This window comes from Myiozetetes cayanensis, unplaced genomic scaffold (genome assembly GCF_022539395.1).
Source record: "Myiozetetes cayanensis isolate MyiCay16 unplaced genomic scaffold, myiCay2020 scf5-8, whole genome shotgun sequence".
Classification (NCBI taxonomy): Eukaryota; Metazoa; Chordata; class Aves; order Passeriformes; family Tyrannidae; genus Myiozetetes; species Myiozetetes cayanensis.
This window is the reverse complement of record NW_026087742.1, coordinates 116136696-116159644: the sequence shown is the minus strand read 5'-3', so window position 1 is coordinate 116159644 and position 22949 is coordinate 116136696. Positions and strand designations below refer to the sequence as shown.

Below are 22949 nucleotides of genomic sequence, written 5' to 3'. Positions count from 1 at the left end.
AAAGGAAGGTTGGAAACCCCAGAGTGACTTGTCAGAGCTGATCTGCTTCATCTTTCCCTTGTTCTCCCCCTTCCCTCCTCCCTGCTCTGCTGGTGCCCTTCCACCCCAAATCCTCTGCAGTAGAGACCAGGCCTGTGCAGGGATCACATTTCTGAGCTGATGAGGAGCTGCTCTTCCTTATCCCGAAGACTCACCTGGCTGGAAGTGTGGGAGTTCTCCCTACCCGGCACGGAGTGACCTCAGAGACCAAACCACCCTGTTTGATTTTGGTGACAGCATTTTGTTGAGTCTCCCTCAATCTTCTTTGCCCAGGTCAGGCCACTGTGGCTCTGCAGACAGGGCACCATGCACCTCCCTCTCCCCAGCCCTTTCCCAGCCCTCTCTCCACAAAGTTTCGCTGTGGGAGGATTTGAATCTTCCCAAGCACACAGAGAAGGGACAGTAATTCTTGTCAGAACCCCAGAGTCACTGAGGTTGGAAAAGACCTCCTAGATCACGGAGTCCAACCTGTGACCGATCCCCACCTTGCTGAGCACTCCTGGAGATGCTGATCCAGGTCCTCTGGTGACTCCCTGGGAGCCTGGAGACCCTGCTGTGCAGCACAGCCCAGCCAGGACTGAGCTGTCACCGGCTCATCCATCGGCTCAGGAGCTGAGCACCCTCTGGAGCTGAGCCCCACTCCTCCCCTAGGGCAGAGCACCCACTGGGCTGTGGGGATTCATCCTGTCCAGGTGTGCCTTCGTTGCTTTGTGGCTGACAGGGACAAAGAGAAAAGCAGGATGGGAAAAGCAGTCAAAGAGCATTCCTGCCTCAGCCTCACTGTGCAGCAAGCCACGTGAACAGCTTTGTGGAGGGGCAGGATGCCCACTCTCCGGGCAGTCCCATGGGTGCAGGTTGGGACTTTTCCCAATTTTTACCCATATTTACCAGGCTGGAACAGCAGGTGATGTGCAGAGCGAATAAATCAATATTTTAACTTTTGTGGGCCACCAAAGCACATTTATGGTGATAAGGATGTGTTGCCCAGGGTTGCACACCCAGATTCAAATAACTCAATCTGCATTTTCATGCTTGAAGGCCATCCCAATAGGCTGGAAAGCTGTCTGCTAATTTAACTTATCAAGCTAATTATTGGGCTGCTGCAGTGCTGAGCGGAGGCGCAGATGTCTGGAGCTTTGTCTGAGAAGTGGGGCAGTAGAAAATAGACTAATTCCATTTCTCAGGGCACTCTCAGGAGTTCAGCCCCCAATTAAACAATGCCAAGTTCCCTGTTTACATAGACAGATGGAGCGTGAATTCCTTGAGTGCTGAGGGCTGGAAAAGTTTAACTTCTTCCACATCAGCCACCCCAGGCCCTGAAAAGAGCAGAGGCCAAGCCAGGAGAATCATTAGCGTTGGCTCCAGGGGCATTTTATAACTCACCTTTAATTTTTTCCTTACAGTCCCACAGGCACTGCTCTGTGCTCAAAGCTCGAACCCTTTAAGCACTGATTTTGTGTTTTAATTTGTATTCCACAGAGCACAGCATTCTCCTGGGGAGCCTGTGGGCTGGGGCTTGGGAGCCCTGGGCTGACAGTTCTGGGGGAGAAACGAGCACCGGCTTTGTGCACACATTGCCTAATCCTACCCGCAGCTGTAGCTGCAATAACAACATTCCTGCTAAGAATTACAGTTGCTCTGTATTCTCCTAATAATACCAACTGAAATACCTGGCACTGGGAACAGCCTGGGCTGTGGCCCTGGTGACAGCAGTTGGAATGGTTCCGAATAACCTGGGAAGTGAAGGGGAACGGGCAGGTTCCAGGTTTGCCAACAGACTTGCAGGAGTGCCCCTGTCCCCTCCTCAGCACCAGCCCCACGGCTCCCACCCTGGGGCTGGCCAGGAGGGTGTGCAGGGGGCTCTGGGTGCCAGGAGGGGGTCGAGGGCCATGGCCCACAGCACCCCTGGGTCCAGGATGGAGAAGTGATGAATGAAGAACACCTGTGCGAGGCAGGTGTCAAACCTGGTCTCCCAGGAGCCCAAGAGCAGCACACTGAGCACGTGGGGAGCAGGGACAGACACGCTGAGCTCCAGGATGGCCAGCAGGCACAGCAATAGGAGCCTGGGCTTGTGGAGGCTGTGCTCAGCTCTGATGCCAAGGAGGCTTGCACTGTTTCCCATGGTGGAAATGATGTACAGGCAGCACAAAGGGATGGCAAGCCACACATTCCCACTTTCCACTCCCGGGATTCCTGTTGGAAGAAAGGTAGAAGGTCTAAGGAAGCTACAGTTGCTCTCTTTCCTAGTGCAGCATCTTTGTGGTGTCAGAGATCCAGCAGCAGATCCCGCAGCAGATCCTGCTCATCCTGCAAGAGAATTCACGGAACTCACAGAACAGCAACCAGGACACACAGCAAAGCTTTGTGTCACTGCAGGGATCTGGAATTCTGACTTGGCTGAGACAGCAAGAGGGAATTTCCCCTTTGTGATCAGTTCTCAGCACAGACAATCACAGCTCCTAGAAGTCAGAAAGCTGCTGGAGATGGAGGGGAACATTGCCTGGCTGGTGGATTCTGGTTTTGCTGTGCCAGTGCACGGAGAGCTGGTTAACTGACTGGATTAAAATACTGTTTAATCTGACTGTGCTGCAGCGAGAGCCACAGCACTGGGAGTGACATCCTGGCTGGAGGGGGAAAGCAGACCTGTACCTCATACAGAGATCCCACCCTGGGCCTTTCTCAGGCTTCTTGTGGCCCAGCAGCAGAGCAAGAGGAGGAACCCCTTGCAGGAACCAGGACCTGGGCTCTGACACTGCCTGGTGACTCCCTCACCTGCAGAACCTCGTGTGGATTCCAGTGCCTTAGGGAGGAGATTCCCGACTCCCTCCTGTGCAGGTGCTGCAGAGCACATCAGCTCTGCTGGCTCTGAGCCTCATTCTCATTTTATAATCCTTTTTTTCCCCCACTATATTTATTTTAAATTCTTTGCATCTCTATTTTCTTTCTTTCTGTGAATCGATCTCAGGCTTGGTGATCTTTTCCCTCCCTACAAACAGCCTTGGCAGCAAAGCCCTGTGAGAGGGGCCTCTGTGCCAGGGGGTTTCTGCATCTCTGAGCTGAGCAGAGTTGAGAACCCGCACAGTGCAGCAACACTGCAGCCAAGGAACACCCACCAGCCCGTGCATGCCAAAGGTGCTGCCAAAAAGCAGCGCAGTGAACACCTGCCAGCCCAAGAGCAGAAGATTTTGGACTTGGATATTCTTGTGTGTACAAACCTGGGTGCTGTTTTCCAGCATGAATGAAGTAAACAATAACCACGCCACCCTCTCCAGAGGGGGAGAGCTCTGGCAGCTCCCAGTGCTGCCCAGGAACCTTCTGCAAGCTGAGGAGAGAAGATTTCAGTCCTACTTACCCCACCTGGCCAGGCTGAGGCACAAAGGTTGTCCTTCCTTACAGATCACTGGGTACCTGCTCTGTCAGCAGCAGCGTCTCAGCTGGGCAGGACCCATCAGTCACAGCGGGCACAGCTGGCACTGCCAAAGGCAGATTGTCTCACCCCAGTGCCTGTCCTGGTCAGAGAAATGGTGAGCACAGCCCTCACTGGCAGGAAAAAAGGGTCTGAGGGCAACAAGCTCCTCACAACACGGGCATCCTCCCTTTAAAAATGATCATCACTTCAACTGCAGTAACACCATCAAAGTTACCTGGTATTTATCTGAGAGCCGACGTGTGAAAAGCAGCCTAGAAAAACTGATCACTTTGCCTTAAATATTTGGACGGATATTTATATATCTGCACCCAAACAGGAGCTGCCTGAGCCTCTCCCTCCGGGCTGTGGTGAAGGTGCCTTCACATCACCCTCCACAGGGTTCCCCAGGGCTCCCAGGCTCACTGGGTGCTTCTGCTTCTTGGTTTTGGCTGATCCACTTTCTCAAAGGAGAAGAAATCTCAAAGGAGAAATCTCAAAGGAGAAAGTGGGTCTCATGTTCTCATATCCTTGAGAGTGAATCCCAGTGCCCAGGGGGAGCCTGCTGTGGATCTGCCTTGGCTTTGCACCAGGAGCTGAACAGGACCAGGAAGCAGGTGTGATGTCAGAGCAGGCCTGGGAGGTGGTGCTGGTTTATGGCTTCAACCAGGGAGATCAGGCAGGGGGAAACTTTCCTGGGAGATCCTTGCAGGGGTCAGAAGGAGCCATGTGAATACACAATTGCCATGAGGGCAGCTCCCATGTTCTTAGTGGAAATGAAAGCAGCTCATTTTCTGTGGACCCTGCAGAAAATGGGGATTCTACCCCCCAGAGTGGTGGTGGGTGGGCATCATCCCACAGACAGTGGTGCAGCCCTGATTTATGGGGTGGATCCTCTGACACCAGCTCTTGGATGAACTGCCCTTCTCCCCCTTTGCCTTCCCCCACCTTTTTGCTGTGCTCTGTGAAAAGCCACTTCTGTTTTATCTGGAGGAAAAGGATAACCTTTAAGCTAAAATGTAAGTATTCTACTGAAATGATGCCAAAAAGTATTCATTTCCCATTTTGTCTGCAGCCCAACACCTGCTTTGCTTGGGCAGAAAAGCTTGTTTTCTTCCTGGGGCTCCCCCTCCTGCTCCCCGCTGGTGTCCAGCTCACAGAGAGACATCCTGGGTGGCCACAACAGTCAGGGCTGATCAGGGGGACCAAGAGCTCCAAGAAATGCCAGGCCAGACCAGAGACCTCCTCTCCCTCTCTTAGAGTTGCTCACTTTGCACTGATAACAGAGCTTGGTCCATAAAGTGCTGGAGTTTTGTCACCTGGGGTTGGAGGGGTCTGTTAATGCTTAAAATTGAATTCTACTCATGTCCTTCTTCAAGGACAGCCACCATTCTCCTCTGAGTACCTTCCCAGGGAATCAGGGGGTCATTTAAGTTGGAAAAGATCTTTAAAGTCATCAAGTCCAGTCATAAATATAGGACTGCCAAGCCCACCACTAACCCATGGCCCCAAGTGCCAGATTTACTGGGCTTTAAAACCATTCCACAGTCTGGGGAACACTCTTCATAAAATGAAATCTGCTGCAGGAGGATCTTCTGAAGCTACTCAGCCTTGCAGTGAAAACAATTAGTCATGAGAGGATATTTTTTTAACAGTGAAAGGGTTTTAGCAGTGAAGAGTTTAACTCCTGGGACAGATAAACTCTCCATCCCACAGGGTATAGAAGCCAGACTGAATGTTTTTATGCCAAGTTTCATCACACAGTGGATGAAACCTCCTGGACAGCAGTAACAGAGGAGAGAACCAAGTGATTTCTGCAAGAACCCATTGCTTACACTCCGGGCAGGGAGGGAGGTTCCTCCCTGAACCAGCAGTTACAGCGTTACCTCTCGTTAAATTTGCCAGCAGGAGTAAACTATGAGCAGTTTGAGGCACACACACAGAGAATTATACAGGTGGGAAGAGACCTTTAGGATCATCCAGTCCAACGCATTCGGGTCAGGTTCCCTTGTGCTGGAAGGTGATGACCACCCTGTCCCAGAGCTTCTTGGTTCTGACCCCATAAACTGTGGGGTTCAGTGTGGGGGGCACGAGCAGATAGAGATTGGCCCCCACGGTGTGGATGTGGGGGGATGGCCTGCCCAAAGAGGTGCTGGCAGAAGGGCCTCCTGTGGAGGAGGAGGCTCGTGGGGCTCACCAGGAGGACCCCCCACACCAACACCAGGCTCTCCAGGGCCCCACCACAGGCACTGAGAGGCTGCTGGAGTGCCAGAGCGGGCAGCAAATGGCAACACAGCAATCCAAGGCCATGGCCACGAGCACCCCCCACTCCACCGCGGATGAGGAACAGCTGAGTGAGGCAAGAGGGAAACCCAACCTGCCCCGAGCCCAGCCAGAAGATGCCAAGCATTGTGGGCAGTGTGAAGGTCGACAGGACCAGGTCCATGAAGGCCAGCACGGCCAGGAAGAGGTACATGGGCTCATGCAGGCTGGGCTCTGCCCTCATGGTGAGGAACAGGGAGATGTTCCCCAGCAGGACGATGCCAGACATGATGCCAAAGGGGAAGGCGATCCAGAACTGCTCCTTCTCCAGCCCAGGGATGCCAATGAGAAGGAAATAAGGAGGGTGGGAGAAGGCAGTGGAGTTCAGAGACATGAACCCTTCTTGTTTCTTGCCTGCACCAAGGGCTCTTGTGTCCTGTAAAAAAAACCAAAAAGCATCAACCACCTTTGGTCTGACCCGGTCAGTGGCAAACAGGGACTTGCAGGAGGTTGGGTCTAGAAGCTCAGATTCCCCCCACGGTAAATCTTTGACAGCTGCTTGCACTGGGCCAGGAGAGCACCTGTGAAGGAAGTGTCCTGCCAGCTGCAATTGAAGTGCCCTGAACCCCTTGGGGCGCTCCTGGAGCAGACGGGGTTCCTCCTGGATTAAACTGAACAGGAAGACTGCCCAAGGTGCACAGCTCATACACTCCAGTGTCCAAAGGGTGTCCAGGCCAGGAGACCAGATCAAAGCTGGTCTGAAGCATGGATAGTGGGGAGATGGAGTCCTTTGTGCTGGCCCTGGAGTTCGAAGGATATTTGACCAGCACTGTGCTGCTCTCCAGTGTGAACTGAGGTGCCAAATGCTTGTCTTGGTCAAGAAACACCCAATTAGCAAAAAGCTGAGCCAGTGCCACAGTGTTTGGCAAGCCCCCCACCCCAGCCACAAACCCAGAGCTCCAGGGATGCCCATTCTCCCCCCAAAGAGACTGTGGCTCCCCTAGACCCTTCCCATTGCTCTGCTTGTTTTCTCTGATACCCAGGAGAAAGGATTCCTTGAAGAGTGTTGCAAGACAGGTCAGGCTGATGATCCTGGACTGATGAGACCCTTTGGACACCTTCCTGAAGTTCCTGGAGAGCTGTAGGGAGCAGAGGGCTGAGCAGGGTCCTAGGACAGAGCAGGGCTTTTCCTCCCTGAGGTTCTGATGGAGCCAAGCTGGGCTCTGCTCCCATCACATCCAGAGCAAGGTGTCACTGTCACCATCACAGCCTGTTCCACTACGACCACCAGTCACCAGCTGGAGCTGGGCTCAGCTCAGAGAAGAGCTGGAAACCTCACAGGCACCTGGGGCTTAGTCATCTGCACTCTGGGAGACATTGACTGTTTTTTTCCATGTGGTTGTAAATATTCATTGAAATTCCCGATATTTCACTTCTGCATTCTCCCTCCCTCCTGCCAGCTGCCTCTGTTGGTGCTGCTCTACCTAAAACTTCCTTTGTCCATGGAGAACACAGCTCCCTGGGAGCGGGGCTGCCCAGGAGGATCAATGGCATCAAAATCTCTTATTGCAGAGCAACAAAGTCCTGCCCCAGCCCTAAATACTCCCCCGCCTCCTGCAAGTCTCAGTGCAGGGACTCTGCTCTGCACAGACCAGGAGATGTTCTTCTGCCTCACACATCAATCCCACAGGGAGTTCTGCATCTCCCCTGCTACTTAAGGTGCAATTAGAGAGAGAAGGAGGCAGTTTTTACCCCCTCGGTGCCAGTGACCTCCCAGTCACAGCTGGGCTTCCTCCCGTTTGGTACCTGATTTCTTGCCGTTAATTTGGAGGAGATGTAAGAGTGATCAAAGAATCACAGGATGGGTTAGGTTGGAAAGGACCTGAAAGATCGTCTCGTTCCAACGCCCAGCCATGGGCAGGGACACCTTCCATGAGAGGAGAATCCCAGGATCACTGGGGCTGGAAAAGCCCTCCCAGCCCATGGATCCCCCTGTGCCCCATCCCCACCTTGTCCCCCAGCCCAGAGCACTGAGTGCCATGGCCAGGCCTGCCTTGGACACCTCCAGGGCTGGGCACTCCAAACCTCCCTGGGCAGCCCCTGCCAAGGCCTGACCACCCTTGCCAGCAACAAATTCCTCCTCCTGGCCAACCTGAGCCTCCCCTGGCACAGCTGGAGGCCGTTCCCTCTCCTCCTGTCCCTGTTCCCTGGGAGCAGAGCCCGACCCCCCCCGGCTCCCCCCTCCTGTCAGGGATTGCAGAGCCAGAAGGTCCCCCCTGAGCCTCCTTTTCTCCAGGCTGAGCCCCCCAGCTCCCTCAGCCCCTCCTCATAGGGCTGAGGAGCAGTCCCTTTGCCAGCTCCGTTCCCTTCTCTGGGCTGTTCAAGGTTAAATCTGGGTTTATTTACTGGGTTTGCAATTAGCACTCCTGCAATATGAATTATTAATGCTTTCCAAACAACAGCAATCTATCCCTCCTCTGCTATGTTTTGGAGGGAAGGGGAAGGGAGGGAGGGAAGGGGAGGGCAGGGGAGGGAGAGAGAGACGAGAGGGGAGAGGAGGGGGAGAGGAGAGGAAGGGGAGAGGAGTGGAGAGGGAGATGAGGGGGAGAGAGAGAGGAAGAAGAGGGGAGAGGAGACTTGTAGGTCATCCCCCTGGATATCCTCCAGATCTCCAACTTCTCCAGCCCCATGTGTGTCCTTCTTGCTTCTATTGCCATCTCCAGGCTCCTGTTACTCTCAGTCCTCCCCCCACTGCTCCCATCCTGCCTTTCCTTTCCTCTCCTCATCCCAACTATTCCCTTTTCAGTCCCTTTTGCAAGTGCCCCTGACTCTTTTCTGGCCCTCCTGGAGCCAGATGAGCCCAGCTAAGCTGGACCATCCCCAGCTCTGCTCTGGCCCTGCTCACGGAGCAGACATGGGATGGGTCCATGCTTTGGTTGGGGTTTTCATTCTGCTGCAGGAGAGGTGTCCTGGGACCTCAGCAATGGACATTCCAGATGCCAAGTGTTTGCCACAGTCATTGGAAATACAGATGCTGAGGAAGAAGCCATGTTCCCTTTCTTCCCCAGAAAACTCCATGACTGAAGTCTGGAAAACAAGAAGAGAGCAAGTTTTTCTCTGTACCCAGGAGAAATCCCTCAGGCCTTCATGCTCTGAGGCTCTATTAACTGTCCAAGAAATAAATGAAAAGGAAATACAATACAGCATTTTCAGGGAGGTTCATTCATTTTTCTTTATTAATTTTTCTCTCAGCACAAACACAAAAAAAGCAACATATGGGGAATGAGCAGGAGCTGTTTCTCAATGCCACAGCCACCTGAAAAGGGTTTAGACCCAGAATGCCTTCAAAAAATTCATTCACATTTCCCAAATCACATTAGGCAGGTAGAGATTGTTTTCATTTTTACGAGTTTTTTTTTACCCTTCTAAGGTCTAATAAACCAGAATATGCGAAAAATGACAGGGGGCAAAATTGCCTCAAAGTCCCAGATGGCAACTGCTTGTAACTCACCTAAATGAAAAGTATTTATTTTGAAATGAAATGGAGTTTAATTTAGCAGAAAAGGTTATACCAAGACGTGTTTCGTGGACACTGAAGCAGTACCAGCTCAGACTGCAAAAAGGCACCCAGTTTACTCTCAGTGTTTGTTGGTGATTGGAAGAAACTGCACAAACTCCACCAAATGTTGCTGCCACCTGGGGGCCCCGATGCTCAGCAGTGCCTTTGGTCAAGGCTTCTGAAAGTCCTGGGCAAGTGAGGAACCCCTGAGAGCAGCACTGGGACCTGTCCTGTGTCCTGAAGGGTCAGTCCTAGGAGGCAGCTCGGGGGGCTCAGCCTGGAGAAAAGGAGGCTCAGGGGGGACCTTCTGGCTCTGCAATCCCTGCCAGGAGGGGGGAGCGGGGGGGGAGTCGGGCTCTGCTCCCAGGGAACAGGGACAGGAGGAGAGGGAACGGCCTCCAGCTGTGCCAGGGGAGGCTCAGGTTGGCCAGGAGGAGGAATTTGTTGCTGGCAAGGGTGGTCAGGCCTTGGCAGGGGCTGCCCAGGGAGGTTTGGAGTGCCCAGCCCTGGAGGTGTCCAAGGCAGGCCTGGCCGTGGCACTCAGTGCTCTGGGCTGGGGGACAAGGTGGGGATGGGGCACAGGGGGATCCATGGGCTGGGAGGGCTTTTCCAGCCTCAGAGACTCTGGGATTGGGTGATACTGATGGAGACATCAGAGTTCAAGGGCACATGGGCCTCCTGCTGTACTGCAGATCTTGTTTCTAATGCCCAGGGCTGCTCTGGTTATCTGTGAGGGGTCCTGCTCTGCAGGGCTTTGGGCAGTGAAAAGCACAAGGTTCAAATCAGAACTTACACACCCCTGGCACCTCCAAAGAACCCTAAAGAAACAGATTTATTTTTAAAGTGACAAAAATCATTAGGGCAAAACCTAGAAGTGACCATTCTTTACATTTGTGATTCTTTGTAAAATCCTACTGCACAACATCCCTTCCCAGGTTCTTTAGCCTTTTCCAAAATGTGAAGCATCGTCTCCATCCTTGGAGATATTCAGAAGCTGTCTGGACACTGTCCTGGGTAACCCACTCTCCTGCTGACCCTGCTTGGGCTGGGAGGTTAGACCTTCAGAGAAGATGAAGATGAGCTTCAGAGGTGTCCCCAACCTCAACCATCCCTTGATTCTGTGATGGCATGAAAATAAATGCAGTTTGCTCTCAGTCCTTCTTCATAATTCCTAAATCTTGGTGATTTTAATTGTACTAACAGAGCTTTGTTGTAGTGGCCCACTGGTAGAAGAGTCATGAGAACAAGGAGAGCAAAGGCTGTTGGGTTCTCTGTTTCCTGGCAACACCCATGAAGTATTAAAAAAGCTAAAAAGCTGAAGATTTTGAACTTAATTCATAACTTCTTAGGTATTCCCAGTGTGGAGTCAAAGGTATTTGGAAATGAGACTTCCTTCAGCTTGGAATTATAATTGACATTTATAACTTGCTTATTTTTTTCCCCTGAGACGATGTTGTTTTATTGAATATAATTAACAACAAATTATTTTTACACTTTCTGACAATAACTCTGGGTCTGAAATTTTTTCCAGAGCATCTGCTACGGGAAGGCTGAGGGGTCTTGACTGAGTACCCAACAGCTCAGAATGATACCACAGAGGTGGAGGTTGCTCTTCTGAAGCTCATTTGTGCATCTGTAATGAAACTTGCTATTATTTTACTTGGACATCGATGCTACAGCCAAAGTTTCTGGAAAAAGTTTTGGGATGGGAATGTGCCACATGTGGAAATGATGAATTAACTGAATCACCCCAAACCATTGCAGCATCTACTCTGCCCTGCCCCTGTTACAGGTGAGATAGGAACAAAGAAGTGCAATGTTGAGATATTTTTATCAGTTTGTTGAGTCGCTTTTCCTTCCAACTGCAGAACCTGCTCAGCCAGGGTCGGGTTTAGATCGCTGTAGTAGATTCTCTCCAAGTTTGGTGAGGGCAAACACTCTTGGAAGGAGTTTACAATCACTATTTACCTTTTGCCTCCTGGCAGCACCTCAGAGTACACACAGAGGTCAGTCCTGCACCACGGACACCGAGGATAAAACGTGAGCCGGCGTGAGGTCACGGACAGCAGCCAAGCACAGGTCACTGGGAAGTTCTGCCACCGACGTGAATCAGACTCAGGATCCTCCTCTGTATCTGCTTGGTCCTCACCCCGTAGATGATGGGGTTGAGCACAGCGGGCACCAGGATGTAGATGTTCCCCATGATGACGTGGACCAGCGGAGCCAAGTCCCTCCCGAACCTGTGCACCACGGACAGCCCGATGAGGGGCACGTAGAAGACCAGGACCACGCAGATGTGGGCGACGCAGGTGCTGAACACCTTGAGCCTCTCCTTCCAGGCCGCCAGGCGCAGCACAGCCTTGAGGATGAGGAGGTAGGAGAGGCAGATGAGGACGGCGTCCAGCCCCATGACCAGCAGGATGGCGGCGAGGCCGTACACCAGGCTGGGGGTGGTGTTGGCGCAGGCCAGGTTCATCACGTCCTGGTGCAGGCAGAAGGAGTGGGACAGCGCGCGGGACCCGCAGAAGGGCAGGGGCAGCAGGAGCAGGGGCAGGGGCAGGAAGAAGAGCACGCCCCTGGCCACGGCCGCCAGCCCGACCCTGGCGGCGGCGGCGTTGGTGAGGACGGCGGCGTGGCGCAGCGGGTGGCAGATGGCCACGTAGCGGTCCACGGCCATGGCCAGCAGCACCGTGGACTCGACGGCCGACAGGGCGTGGATGAGGAACATCTGCAGCAGGCAGGCGCCGAAGCCGATCTCCCCGGTGCCGAACCAGTAGAAGGAGAGGACGCGCGGCACGGTGGAGGTGGAGAGCGCCAGGTCGATGGCCGCCAGCATGCAGAGGAACAGGTACATGGGCGTGTGCAGGCCGGGCTCCAGCCTCACCACCAGCAGCACCGCGCCGTTCCCCGCCAGGGCCACCGCGTAGGCGCCGCACAGCAGCGCGGCCACCCAGGCCTGGGCGCCCTCCGGCCCCGGCAGCGCCGCCAGCACGAAGGACGGGTGCGGTTCGGAGCCGTTGGGGAAGGGCATGGCCCGTGGCACTCACGCCATGCCAGGGCACCTCCTGCTGCAAGGAAAACAGACAGCGCTTCAGAACCCCCTGCCCAGACAGCACTGCAGAACCCCCTGCCCAGACAGCGCCTCAGAACCCCCTGCCCTCAGACAGTGCCTCAGAACCCCCTGCCCTCAGACAGCGCTGCAGAACCCCCTGCCCTCAGACAGCGCTGCAGAACCCCCTGCCCTCAGACAGTGCCTCAGAACCCCTGCCCAGACAGCGCCTCAGAACCCCCTGCCCTCAGACAGTGCCTCAGAACCCCCTCCCGTGGCTGTGGATCCCACGGGATCTGCTGCAGGGAGCTCCTCTCCCAGTTCTGCTCCCCGCTATGGATGGATCCAACAACACATAGCAGTGACAAAACGCTGGTGTTTGAGTTTGAGCAGGAACTGCCTGAATTCTCTCAAAAGGCAAGAATACCATAAACCCAACATTTTGCATAATTAACCCCTCAGCTGAACTTGTTTTCTTTTCTTTTTAAAAGGCAAAATGAAAAGTAAGAATAATAAAAAACCAGCAGAATTTTAGTGTTTCCTGTAAAACTTCAGTTCTGCTTGATTTCTTCCATGTGTGCTGCAGTGCCCTGTCAGAAATGTGCTGAAGCTGGTGGTGCTGCCTCCCACGGCCCAGCCCTCCCCAGAACTGCACACAGGCACTGGCAGAATTGGATATTTTAAATTTTTTTTTTTGCACATACAAATTGGATTCTCAACCTGAAAACATGTATGGAAAAATCAGAATATCTGTAGAAAAAAAAAAATCAGATTGTTCACCTTATTCTGTATCTGTAGATTTCCCAGGAGGGCTGTGATCCAAAGGAAATGGCCAAGAAGTTCTAAAAAAACATTTGCTTTGGGTGCTTTTCTATCCTCAGGCACCAAGTCAGTACTTGGCTGTACTAATGGTGGAACAAACCCACCATCCCCCTGCCCTGGAGAGACAGCACAAGGTCAAGCACATAACCTGAGTCTTCTGGTTATTCTTTTTGTGCCCAATCCATGTAAATCACGGGTGTAAAGTGGGTTTCTGACAAATTCTGCAGGTTATTAATGCAATTATTTGATAAGTGACACCGGGTTTGAAATCGTGGGGGTTTTACTGCATATCTGTGGTGAAGCCCTAAAATAGCATCACTTTGTTCCCCTGATGTGGGGCTTTTCCATCTTGGATCTGTAACAAATAAAATCCATATTGTAGCTTTTTATACCCAATTTACTCACAGTGTGGGTGGACTGGTGCTGTCACTGTGCCCAAAAGCTGTTCCAGGGATGGCACTGGCAGCCCAGCCCTTGCATTAAGATGAACAAGGAGCCTCACCAGCCACCAACAGGTACCTGAGTTAACTCACCTGCCAGCCCTGGAGGGCAATTACAGCCTGAGTCTCACTGGACAACCCCTGCCCTCCCATTGCCTTCCCTGAGGGAATGGGGCTGTGAGACAGGCACTGAAACAATCCCTGATGCTTCAGTTCATCTCTAGTTCTTTGGCATTAACAAATGTATCCCTGTTTTCAAAAGTGAGTCGTGATTTGGGATTGCTGGTGGGATGAGAACCAGGTGCTGTGAGGGCCTGGCTTTCTGTAGAGATAAAACTGGATCCACTGTTAAAAGACAGATTACCTGTCTTTAAAAACACCAGTAAATGAATGTTTATTTTCCCCAGGGGATCCAAGCAGCAGCCACAGCAGCTCATCTCATTTAATCACAGAGTCACAGAACCTTTTGGGTTGGAAAAGACCTCCAAGATTGTCGAGTCCAACCTTTCACAAATCACCACCTTGTCAAAGAACCATAGAATGGTTTGGGTTGGGAGGGACCTCAAAGCTCACCCAGTGCCACCCCTGCCATGGGCAGGGACACCTTCCACCAGCCCAGGGTGCTCCAAGCCCCGTCCAACCTGGCCTTGGACACTTCCAGGGATCCAGGGGCAGCCACAGCTTCTCTGCCCAACTTGTGCCAGGGTGTCCCCACCCTCCCAGCCAAGAATTCCTTCCCACCATCCCATCTAACCCTGCCATCTTTTAGTTTGAAGTAATTCCCCCTTGTCCAGGCCCTTATCCAAAGTCCCTCTCCAGCTCTCCTGGAGCCCCTTTAGGCCCTGGAAGGAGCTCTCAGGTCTCCCTGGAGCCTTCTATTCTCCAGGTGAACCTCCCAGCTCTGTCAGCCGGTTTTCTCCTTTCTTCTCCTCCTCCTTGTTCTCCCATTTCCCCTTCCTCTCCCCCCATCTTTATCTCTCCCTCTCTCATTCCCTCTCCGCAGTGCTCTCCAGCTGTGCTGACAGATGTGCTGACACACTCCCCATACCCTCCCTGTCCCCCACAAACGTTTCCTTACTGTGGCAGAGGCTCCTTGGGCTTTGGCTGTTTCAGAGAGAGGCTGCAGTGAGGAAGCACAGACATCCAGGGAGGAACTCTGGAAGTTTTCAGACTGGGAGCAATCTCAGAATCTTCTCAGAATTCTGAATCATTGTTTTCAGAACCCTGTGTGAGAATGGCCCAAGCCAGGCAATGCTCCAGGAAAGCCCTTTCCTGCTGAAGTCGCTTCCTTATGTGAGTCCTGCAGGTTACACTGCAGATGTTGGAGCAGAGCTGTCTCCTTGGGTGCTGTCCCCGAGGCCCAGCTGTGCCAGGCAGAGCTCAGAGGGCTGTCACTGAACACCCTGGGACACTCAGGGAGATAATGAGCACAGCACAGAGCAAACAGTGGCCTGGGAACCCTCCCCTCAGGAATCTTCCCTGCCCTCTTTCTGGTTTGTTTTTTTTTTAATGGAGATGTTTCCGCATTATTTTTTCTCTCCATTCCAGCTACTGTTTGAGTGGAACAGGAAAGAGAGACACTGATCTGGGCTGGTCTGAGGGGAAGGGCCCAGTGTCAGGCAGAGACAGGCCAGTTTGGGGGTGGTGTCCTGTCCCAACACCAAGCTGAACACTGGCCATTGCTTCCTATTCTCCACCATGGGCAAGACTGGACAAAATACAGCTTAAGATCAACAAAAATACAGCTCTGTAATTTGGAGGAGTGAAATATTTACAGCTGGATGTGGCACTCAGTGCTCTGGGCTGGGTGACAAGGTGGGCATCGGGCACAGGCAGGGTGGACTCCATGGGCTGGGAGGGCTTTTCCAGCCTCAGTGATTCTGTGACTCCATTCCATGATTTTGGGGCATTTTATTTCATCTGTGGGAGGATGTGATCCAGGAGGACGTGATCCGGGAGGACCACGATCCCTCTCTGCATGTCTGGCTGAGACCCAGCCCACGGCAGAGCAGCTGCTGGGACACACTGTCACCTCCCAGACATCTCCTCCTCACATCCCTCCGAGGGACACAGCCAGCACAGCAGACTTCAGCTGGAAGGCTGTAGGACGTGGTCCTTAGTGTCAGGAATTTTAGCCATTCCTGTGATGTCTTTGATGCCCTTTTTTTTCAGCAAGAGCTTCCAGCCCCACCAGACCCTCGAGCCCATCCCAAATCACACCTAACTCATATGGTTGTTTTCATCTGCAGCACATCCTGAAGATTTTAAGCAACTCCAACCTAATATCATAGACAAAAAAGGCTTCATCAAGTCTTGTGACCTTTCACAACGAACTGATGCATTTTATTGAAGATGCTGCTCACACACATGACATTTAATGCAAAACAGTGTCTGGGATGTTAATTAGACCTGGCAAGACAGAGGGACTCAAAGACATCCAAAAGAGATGGAAAAGCAGCTGTTTCCATCACTGTGAAAGGACATGTGTTGTGGTTTAACCCCAGGAAACAGCCAAGCCCCAGCAGCCCCTTGGTCACTCCCCCACCAGTGGGATGAGGCAGAAAATTGGAGTGGGGACAGCTGGAAAACTCCTGGGTTGGGATAAAGACACTTAAATAGGGAAAGCAAAAGCCACACACACAAGCAAAGCAAAACAAGGAATTAATTCCCTCTTCCCATGGGCAGCAGGTGTTCAGCATCTCCAGGATAGCAGGGCCCCCTCTCGTAATGGTGACTTGGGTAGACAAACAGAATCAACCCCAATGTCCCCCCCTTTCCTCCTTCTCCCCCACCCTTCATATACTGGGCACGTTGTCCTATGGTCTGGAAATCCCCTGGGTCAGTTGGGGTCACCTGTCCCAGCTGTGTTTCCTCCAAACTTCCCACCCCCCAGCCCAGCCCCCTCTCCAGTGGGGCTGTCCGAGGGGCAGGAAAGGCCTTGGCTCTGGGTAAGCTCAGCACTAACAAAACCATCTCTGTGTTCAGCACAAACCCAAACACAGTCCCACACCAGCCCCTGGGATTAAATTAACTCAACCCCAGCCCAAAGCAGCACAGCACGGCACTTCAGAGACAGATGGAGGCTGAGAGTGTCCAGGCCCCCTTAACAGGACCTGATCAAAAATGCTCTGAGCTCAGACCCTGTACTGAGCTGCACCCTGTGGGGTGTTCCCAGCTGAACAGCTGAGGCCTGGGATACCCAGGGTGGCTCCCAGCTCCTGGCCCAAGCCCTGTCCTGAGGAGTTTGCTGCCGGGTTGGCTGTGCTGTGGCAGCTGGGGAAGGGACAATGACCCCGTGCAAGGGGCTCTCAGTGAAGGCTACACCCTGTTATCTGCTATGAGTTTGTCTCACAGGCGATGGAGGTTCCTTCATTCCCCACCACGCGACTCAGAAAGACAAAGTCACGCAGCCCGTTTTTCTTCAATTGTCACCCTCTCACTGGGGTTCCACATGGATGTCTCATCAATGCTCGGGGTGTTCACAGGCTGCTGGAAGGGGTGAAGGTGTCATGCTGGCACACAACAGGGAAGTTCACAGCTCTGGGCTGAGGGACGGCATCTGAGTGGATCTTTCCTCTGGTAGTGACCTGCTGTGTGGATGGAGCACCAAAGAACCAGTCCACCAGCTCTGAGTGAGAAACCAGTCCAGCAGCTCTGACCAAGAAACCGGTCCAGCACCTCTGACCAAGAAACCGGTCCAGCACCTCTGACCAAGAAACCAGTCCAAGACCTCTGACCAAGAAATCAGTCTGCTGTTCCTGCCTGAGAAACCAGTCTGCTGTTCCTGCCTGAGAAACCAGCCCACCAGCACTTTCTGGCAGACCTGGTGGGGGAAGCTACCAGTCAGAGCCACTCTTCCTGCACAGGGCCCTGAGCAAAGCCTCCCGGATGTGGCTGGATTTGATGCTGTAGATGACGGGGTTCAGGGCGGGGGGGATGATGAGGTAGGTGTAGGCCACCAAAGTATTGACCAGAGGGGGAACGTTCTTCCCAAAGCGGTGGATCATGGACAGTCCAATCATGGGGATGAAGAACACCAGGACAGCACAGATGTGGGACACACACGTGTTCAGGGCCTTGAGACACTCCTCCCTGGTGGCCAGGCTGATGACAGTTTTGATGATGAGGATGTAGGACAGCACGATGAAGATGAAGTCCATCCCCACCGTGGACAAGAGAATGATCATGCCATAGAAGACATTGACCTTTATATCTGCACAGGCCAGGTTCATGATGTCAGGGTGGAAGCAGAAGGAGTGGGAAAGCTCCATCTTCCCACAGTAGGTCAGTCTCTTGAGCAGGAAGGGAATGGGCAGGAGGGAAACCATCCCCCTCAGCACGATGGCCAGGCCTATCTTTGTGACAGTGGCCTTGGTCAGGATGGAGGGGTGTCTCAGGGGGCGGGAGATGGCAATGAAGCGGTCGAAGGCCATGGCCAGGAGCACCGAGGACTCGATGAAGGACAGGATGTGGATGAAGTACATCTGGGTGAGGCACTCATCGAACCCGATCCTGCGCCGGTTGAACCAGAAGAGCCCCAGCGTGGTGGGCAGGGTGCAGAGGGCCAGGCCCAGGTCGGTGAGCGCCAGCATGCACAGGAAGTAGTACATGGGCTCGTGGAGACTCTGGGTCTTCTTGATGATGAACAGGATGGTGCAGTTCCCCAAGAGAGCAGTGAGGTAGAGAGCACAGAAAGGGATGGAGATCCAGGGGTGAAGGGCTTCCAGGCCTGGGATGCCCAGCATGAGGAAAGCTGAAGGCTGATGGAAGGAGCCATTGAACTCCCGCGTGGCACGTGAGTCCTGCTCCATCCCAGCTCAGCTCTTGCATGGCCTAGACCTAAAACACACCAACAACACAAACTCCAGGTAGTCGGACTCTGCACTGGATAGAGAAGCTGCACATCCCTCCACCTCCCCTCCAGCCTGAGCAGGCACCCATGTGCTGTTTGGACACTGGCACAGGTACCAACCACAGTGTCACGTATGACTGCGCTCCTGTTTATCCATTAAACCCTAGAATGAAGGAAGTGGATGGATATTTTTTCTTGAAAAAGAAAAAAAAAAAAACAAAGAAAAACTTCAGAATGAAAGGGAAAACCTTCCTGGTGAGCACCACTGCTTCACAGTTGTCCCCAGATTCCAGAGTTTGAGACGCTTTGTTGAGTGAGCAAATGCCTTGTCTGTGATCATCCCAGTCAAGACCAAGCTGCTAAGCTAAGGCTTCTTTTTGATGACAACTGGGTGAAAAAATGATGAAATTTTAACTCTGATACTTCTTATTTAAGAATCAACCTTGGAAACAGATGCAAAACTTGTTGGCACTGGCACAGGCTGCCCAGAGCAGCTGTGGCTGCCCCTGGATCCCAGGGGATCCAGGTTGGACGGGGCTTGGAGCAACCTGGGCTGGTGGAAGGTGTCCCTACCCATGGCAGGGGGTGGCACTGGATGGGCTTTGGGATCCCTTCCATGCCAAAACATTCTGGGGTTCCATGATGTAAAATGTACCAGAGAATCAGGCACTCAGCTCCTCCTACTCTTGGCTCAGAAGATGGGCCCCGTGGTAAGGTGGATTTTCAGTGCCTCTCACACCCAGGCTGTTACTCATTTCACAGTCCTACTACCACATGCAGAGAAATAAATGAGCAAAGCCCCACTTGTGCCGTGCCTTTGAATTTATCAATAACAGGCAAACACAAGGTAAAGCACAAGATGTTGCAGGTTCAGAGCCCTGGGGAGGATCCAGGTAAAGTCTCTGGGTCCCAATTGGAGGGAAGGGGGACATGGATGGGATGTGGTAGGGGTTTTACAGAGGGATCAGGAGTAGGAGGTGAGTGAAAGCACTATGGAAATCCAGCAGGTGTCTGCTCCGGGGAGTTCAGTGGGAGCCCACTGGGATGGGTGGGGTTGGAGCAGTGCTCTGGAGTAAGAGACCAAGGAGAAAGGCTTGTTCAGCCTGGAGAAGGGAAGATTTGCAGGGATTCACCACCAGCTTTCCCCTACCTCCTGGGAGCCACCAAGGAGGCTGCATCAGGCTCTTCAGAGCAGAGCATGGCAGGAGAAGGAGAGACAACCGGTGTAAGTCGAAACAAGGAAGATTTGGACTGGATGAAATGAGAAATATTTCCCCATCAAACACTGGAGCAGGTTGTCCAGAGGCTGCACATCTCCATCCTCAGAAGTTTTCAAGACCCAACTTGGCAAAGCCATGAACAGCCTTGTCTGGCCCTGTCTGGAGGCAGATGTTGGACCAGAGATCTTCTGAAGTGTCTCTAACCTGAATTATCCAGTGAACATCTGAGCCTCACACATCCCAGGTTCCTCCACTTATGTGACAAAGCGCCCAACAGAGATGCTGGAGAGGCTGTCGAGGTCCCCGAGCCCCCTCAGTGCCAGAAGAACTCGCTGGGTGGGTGGAAGAAAGCAGCAAATGTGCAAAACAAGAGCTAATTAAAGGAAAAAAGTATTTGTGGCTTCAGCCTTTCTGCATTTTCTGTAGGATGTGAAACATGCAGGTCACAGAGGGCCTGAACTGAGAGCAGAGGGTTAAATGTAACACAGCTCATCTTTGAATAACACACAGCTCTTCCGTGACGCATTTATTAGGGCCCTAATATGATTTTGCTTCATTAGATTCTCAGCTTGAGAGTCTAAAGTGACAATAAATCCCAAAGCTTAGCAAGGGCAAGCATCTTCCTGCTCCGGGGCAAAAGCAACATGTAAATTAAGGGAACCGGGGAAAATCCTAAGTCATTTACTTTCCTCCAGGCAGGGCAAAGTCACTTGTTGATATCAGGAATCCCCTTGACCTGCAACCCTCCTGTGTCAGGAGATGAGGGGACAATCCCAGCCCTTCTTCAGGAGAGCCTTGGGGGCGGCTCAGACGTGGGAGGGCAGCCAGGGCTTTCCCTCACCCATCCACAGTGCTCGATGTTACCAAGGGAGACTGTCCAGGGGTCCCTCAGGTGCTCACTGGTGGCTCAGAGCTCCCCAAAGCTAAGAGCTGCCCCTTCCTGCCAACCCAACACCATCTGGAGGGTGGGCAGGCCCTGGCACTGGCTGCCCAGAGCAGCTGTGGCTGCCCCTGGATCCCTGGAAGTGTCCAAGGCCAGGTTGGACGGGGCTTGGAGCACCCTGGGCTGGTGGAAGGTGTCCCTGCCCATGGCAGGGGTGGCACTGGATGGGCTTTGAGGTCCCTTCAACCCAAACCATTCCATAATTCTGGGATCTGAGCAGTGAAATCAACCTGCCAACTCCTGCAGTTCAGTCCCATCTGGGGGCTCAGTTATAAACCTAAAAAATTCCAAAAAACTCCAGGGCTGTGTGTCTGCCTGACTGTCCCCAAGAGCAGCTTCTGGCAGGTGTCCAGAGCTCTCAAAGACACTGAGATGCAACAGTTTTCCAGGAATTTGGAGGCAGATAAAGGGGAGACACTGTTGGAGCACAGTGGGAAAGAAAGGACTGATGAGAACTCCCTGGGTCTATAGGGAAGGCTCCTCCTACGAGAAAACATCCACTTAAACCTGACTTTGTCAGACACCAGCAACTCCATCACACTACAGAATTTACTCTAAAATAGGATTTATTCACTCTGCTCCTCTCTGAGCTGCTCTGGTTTGTTATGTGCTCCAACACGGATTCCACTCCAAGATCATTCTACCCCTCCATGTTTTCTGTGTGTCTATAAATGCTATAGAAAAATATATACACATAGAATGTATAAAAAAGATAAACAATCACACATGCTTGTTCACGTGTGTGTACATTTATACGTGCATAGATAACATAGCACAACTTATGGGACAACACATCTCTTACAGAGTCACACAATGACAATCAGTTAGATCAGAAAAGATCTCCCAGCAGACTACCATGGGATGGCAATTGCACCTTCCTCACTGCAGCCAAGCCCTGAGGAGGAAGCAAACCTCCAGTTCCTGGAGGATATCGAGTTAAACATTCATGGCAGCCCCTGGGAGGTGACAGTGGCATCCAGCCACAAAGAGGGGACTGTGCCCCTGCTCAGTGCCTGAGGTGTGTCTGCTCCCCAGGACCACCCCAGCCTGCCCAGGGGAAGGGGTCAGGCACCAAGGCAGAAGCCTCATGAAGGACATGGAGCTGTCCCTCCATCCCCAGCCCTCAAAAGCCATGACCTGATTTCCTCCCTGTCCCTGTCCCTGATTTTCACCAATAACTCAGAGTACTGGTGCTTTAAGGGTTCTTGTCAGTGTAAGCAGGAGCAGGGCCTTGGGAGCCGGGGCTGGGGATGGATGAGACTCAGAAATCTGCTCCTTTCCCAAGAGGAGCCGTTGCTATTTTCACAATGGCACCGCTGCCAACTCAAGCAACAAGTGAGAGCTCAGCAAAGGGACTCTGGGGACACAGCACCCACAGAGCCCAATTTCTGCTGACTCCAGAGGCGAGGGCAGGGACGTGCCGTTCCCACCACCCGAGGCTGGGAGAGCAGGGGGGCTCCTGCGCAAAGCTCTCAGCACAACACGCGGCACCGTGACCTTCCCCGGAGAAATTCCATCCACCCACCGCTCCCCAGAGCGCACCCCTCCCGGCGGGTCCCTCGGACCTGCCGAGCGGCACCTCGGCGACAAACCCTCCCCCCGGGCCGGTGTCCCACGCCAGGAGCGGGAGCGGAGGGACGGGCAGCGCTGCCCGCCCGGGGCACTCACCGAGCGCGGCGCGGGGGGCCGGGGGCTCTCGGCCGGCACGATGCGGAGCGAGGACCCGAATCCACGGCCCCGAGCCGGGAGGGCAGCGCTTATAACACCCCCCGGGCCCCGAGCGCGGCCAATCGGCCGGGCCGGGCTCCCCACGCGCGCACGGCGTGAGGCCAGGGAAGGAAATCATCCCTCCCGTCGGGGATGCTCTCCCGGCAGGCAGGATTCGCTCCCGGGAGTTTATTGGGCGACATGTTTACGGCCCCTGTGATTTATGGCTGGCACGGCTGCGGCCACCGCGCTGGCAATGCACAGAGCTTTTATTGGGGGAATAAATCTCTGGCGCAAATAATCATAAATTTTGTAAGAGGAGTGTTTGCAGCTTCGCTCCGAGGGAATGACAGAGGCGAAGCTCTGGCTATCCCCCCCCTGACCGGTGAGACACGGAACGTTTAATTAAAATCATCGAGTGTTGCGCAGTAAACCCAAAGTGGATGGCACAAAGGCAAACACAGCCCGGGCAGAGGGTGTCCCTCACCCAGCCCCAGGTGTCCCTCACCCAGCCCCGGAGCTGGCTGTGTGGATGTCTCCTGTCAGTGTTTATCTGTGCCACCTCAGCTCTTGGGGGGAAATTGCCTTTAACCCCCACTTCTGTGCCTGACCCGGGACACGGGAGAGCAAATGGGTTTGGGAAGCGGCTG

At 53.2% G+C, this 22949-nt stretch overlaps 3 protein-coding genes across 3 annotated transcripts; all 3 read right to left on the bottom strand.

The window, feature by feature from the left end:
• Nucleotides 1–5443: 5443 nt before the first annotated feature.
• On the bottom strand, nt 5444–6101 carry LOC126648772 (olfactory receptor 52R1-like). Its single transcript, XM_050332213.1, is given in 4 exon segments — nt 5444–5573; nt 5575–5683; nt 5686–5783; nt 5785–6101. Coding segments are annotated over 4 exon segments (654 nt in total).
• A 3549-nt stretch (nt 6102–9650) lies between these two features.
• LOC126649046 (olfactory receptor 51E2-like) lies at nt 9651–14722 on the bottom strand. Its single transcript, XM_050332875.1, has 2 exons — nt 14656–14722; nt 9651–12334 (listed from the first exon to the last, which is right to left on the bottom strand). Exon 2 carries the CDS (start codon nt 12295–12297, stop codon nt 11347–11349), a length of 951 nt encoding a protein of 316 aa, XP_050188832.1. The 5' UTR covers nt 12298–12334; nt 14656–14722; the 3' UTR covers nt 9651–11346.
• A 2691-nt stretch (nt 14723–17413) lies between these two features.
• On the bottom strand, nt 17414–18388 carry LOC126649045 (olfactory receptor 51G2-like). Its single transcript, XM_050332874.1, has one exon. The coding sequence runs from the start codon at nt 18386–18388 to the stop codon at nt 17414–17416; it is 975 nt and encodes a 324-aa protein (XP_050188831.1).
• Between the last annotated feature and the right edge of the window lie 4561 nt (nt 18389–22949).

Coding starts and splice junctions, on each gene's coding strand:
- LOC126649046 (XM_050332875.1), bottom strand. CDS start 12,297: ATGCCCTTCCCCAACGGCTCCGAACCGCACCCGTCCTTCGTGCTGGCG.
- LOC126649045 (XM_050332874.1), bottom strand. CDS start 18,388: ATGGAGCAGGACTCACGTGCCACGCGGGAGTTCAATGGCTCCTTCCAT.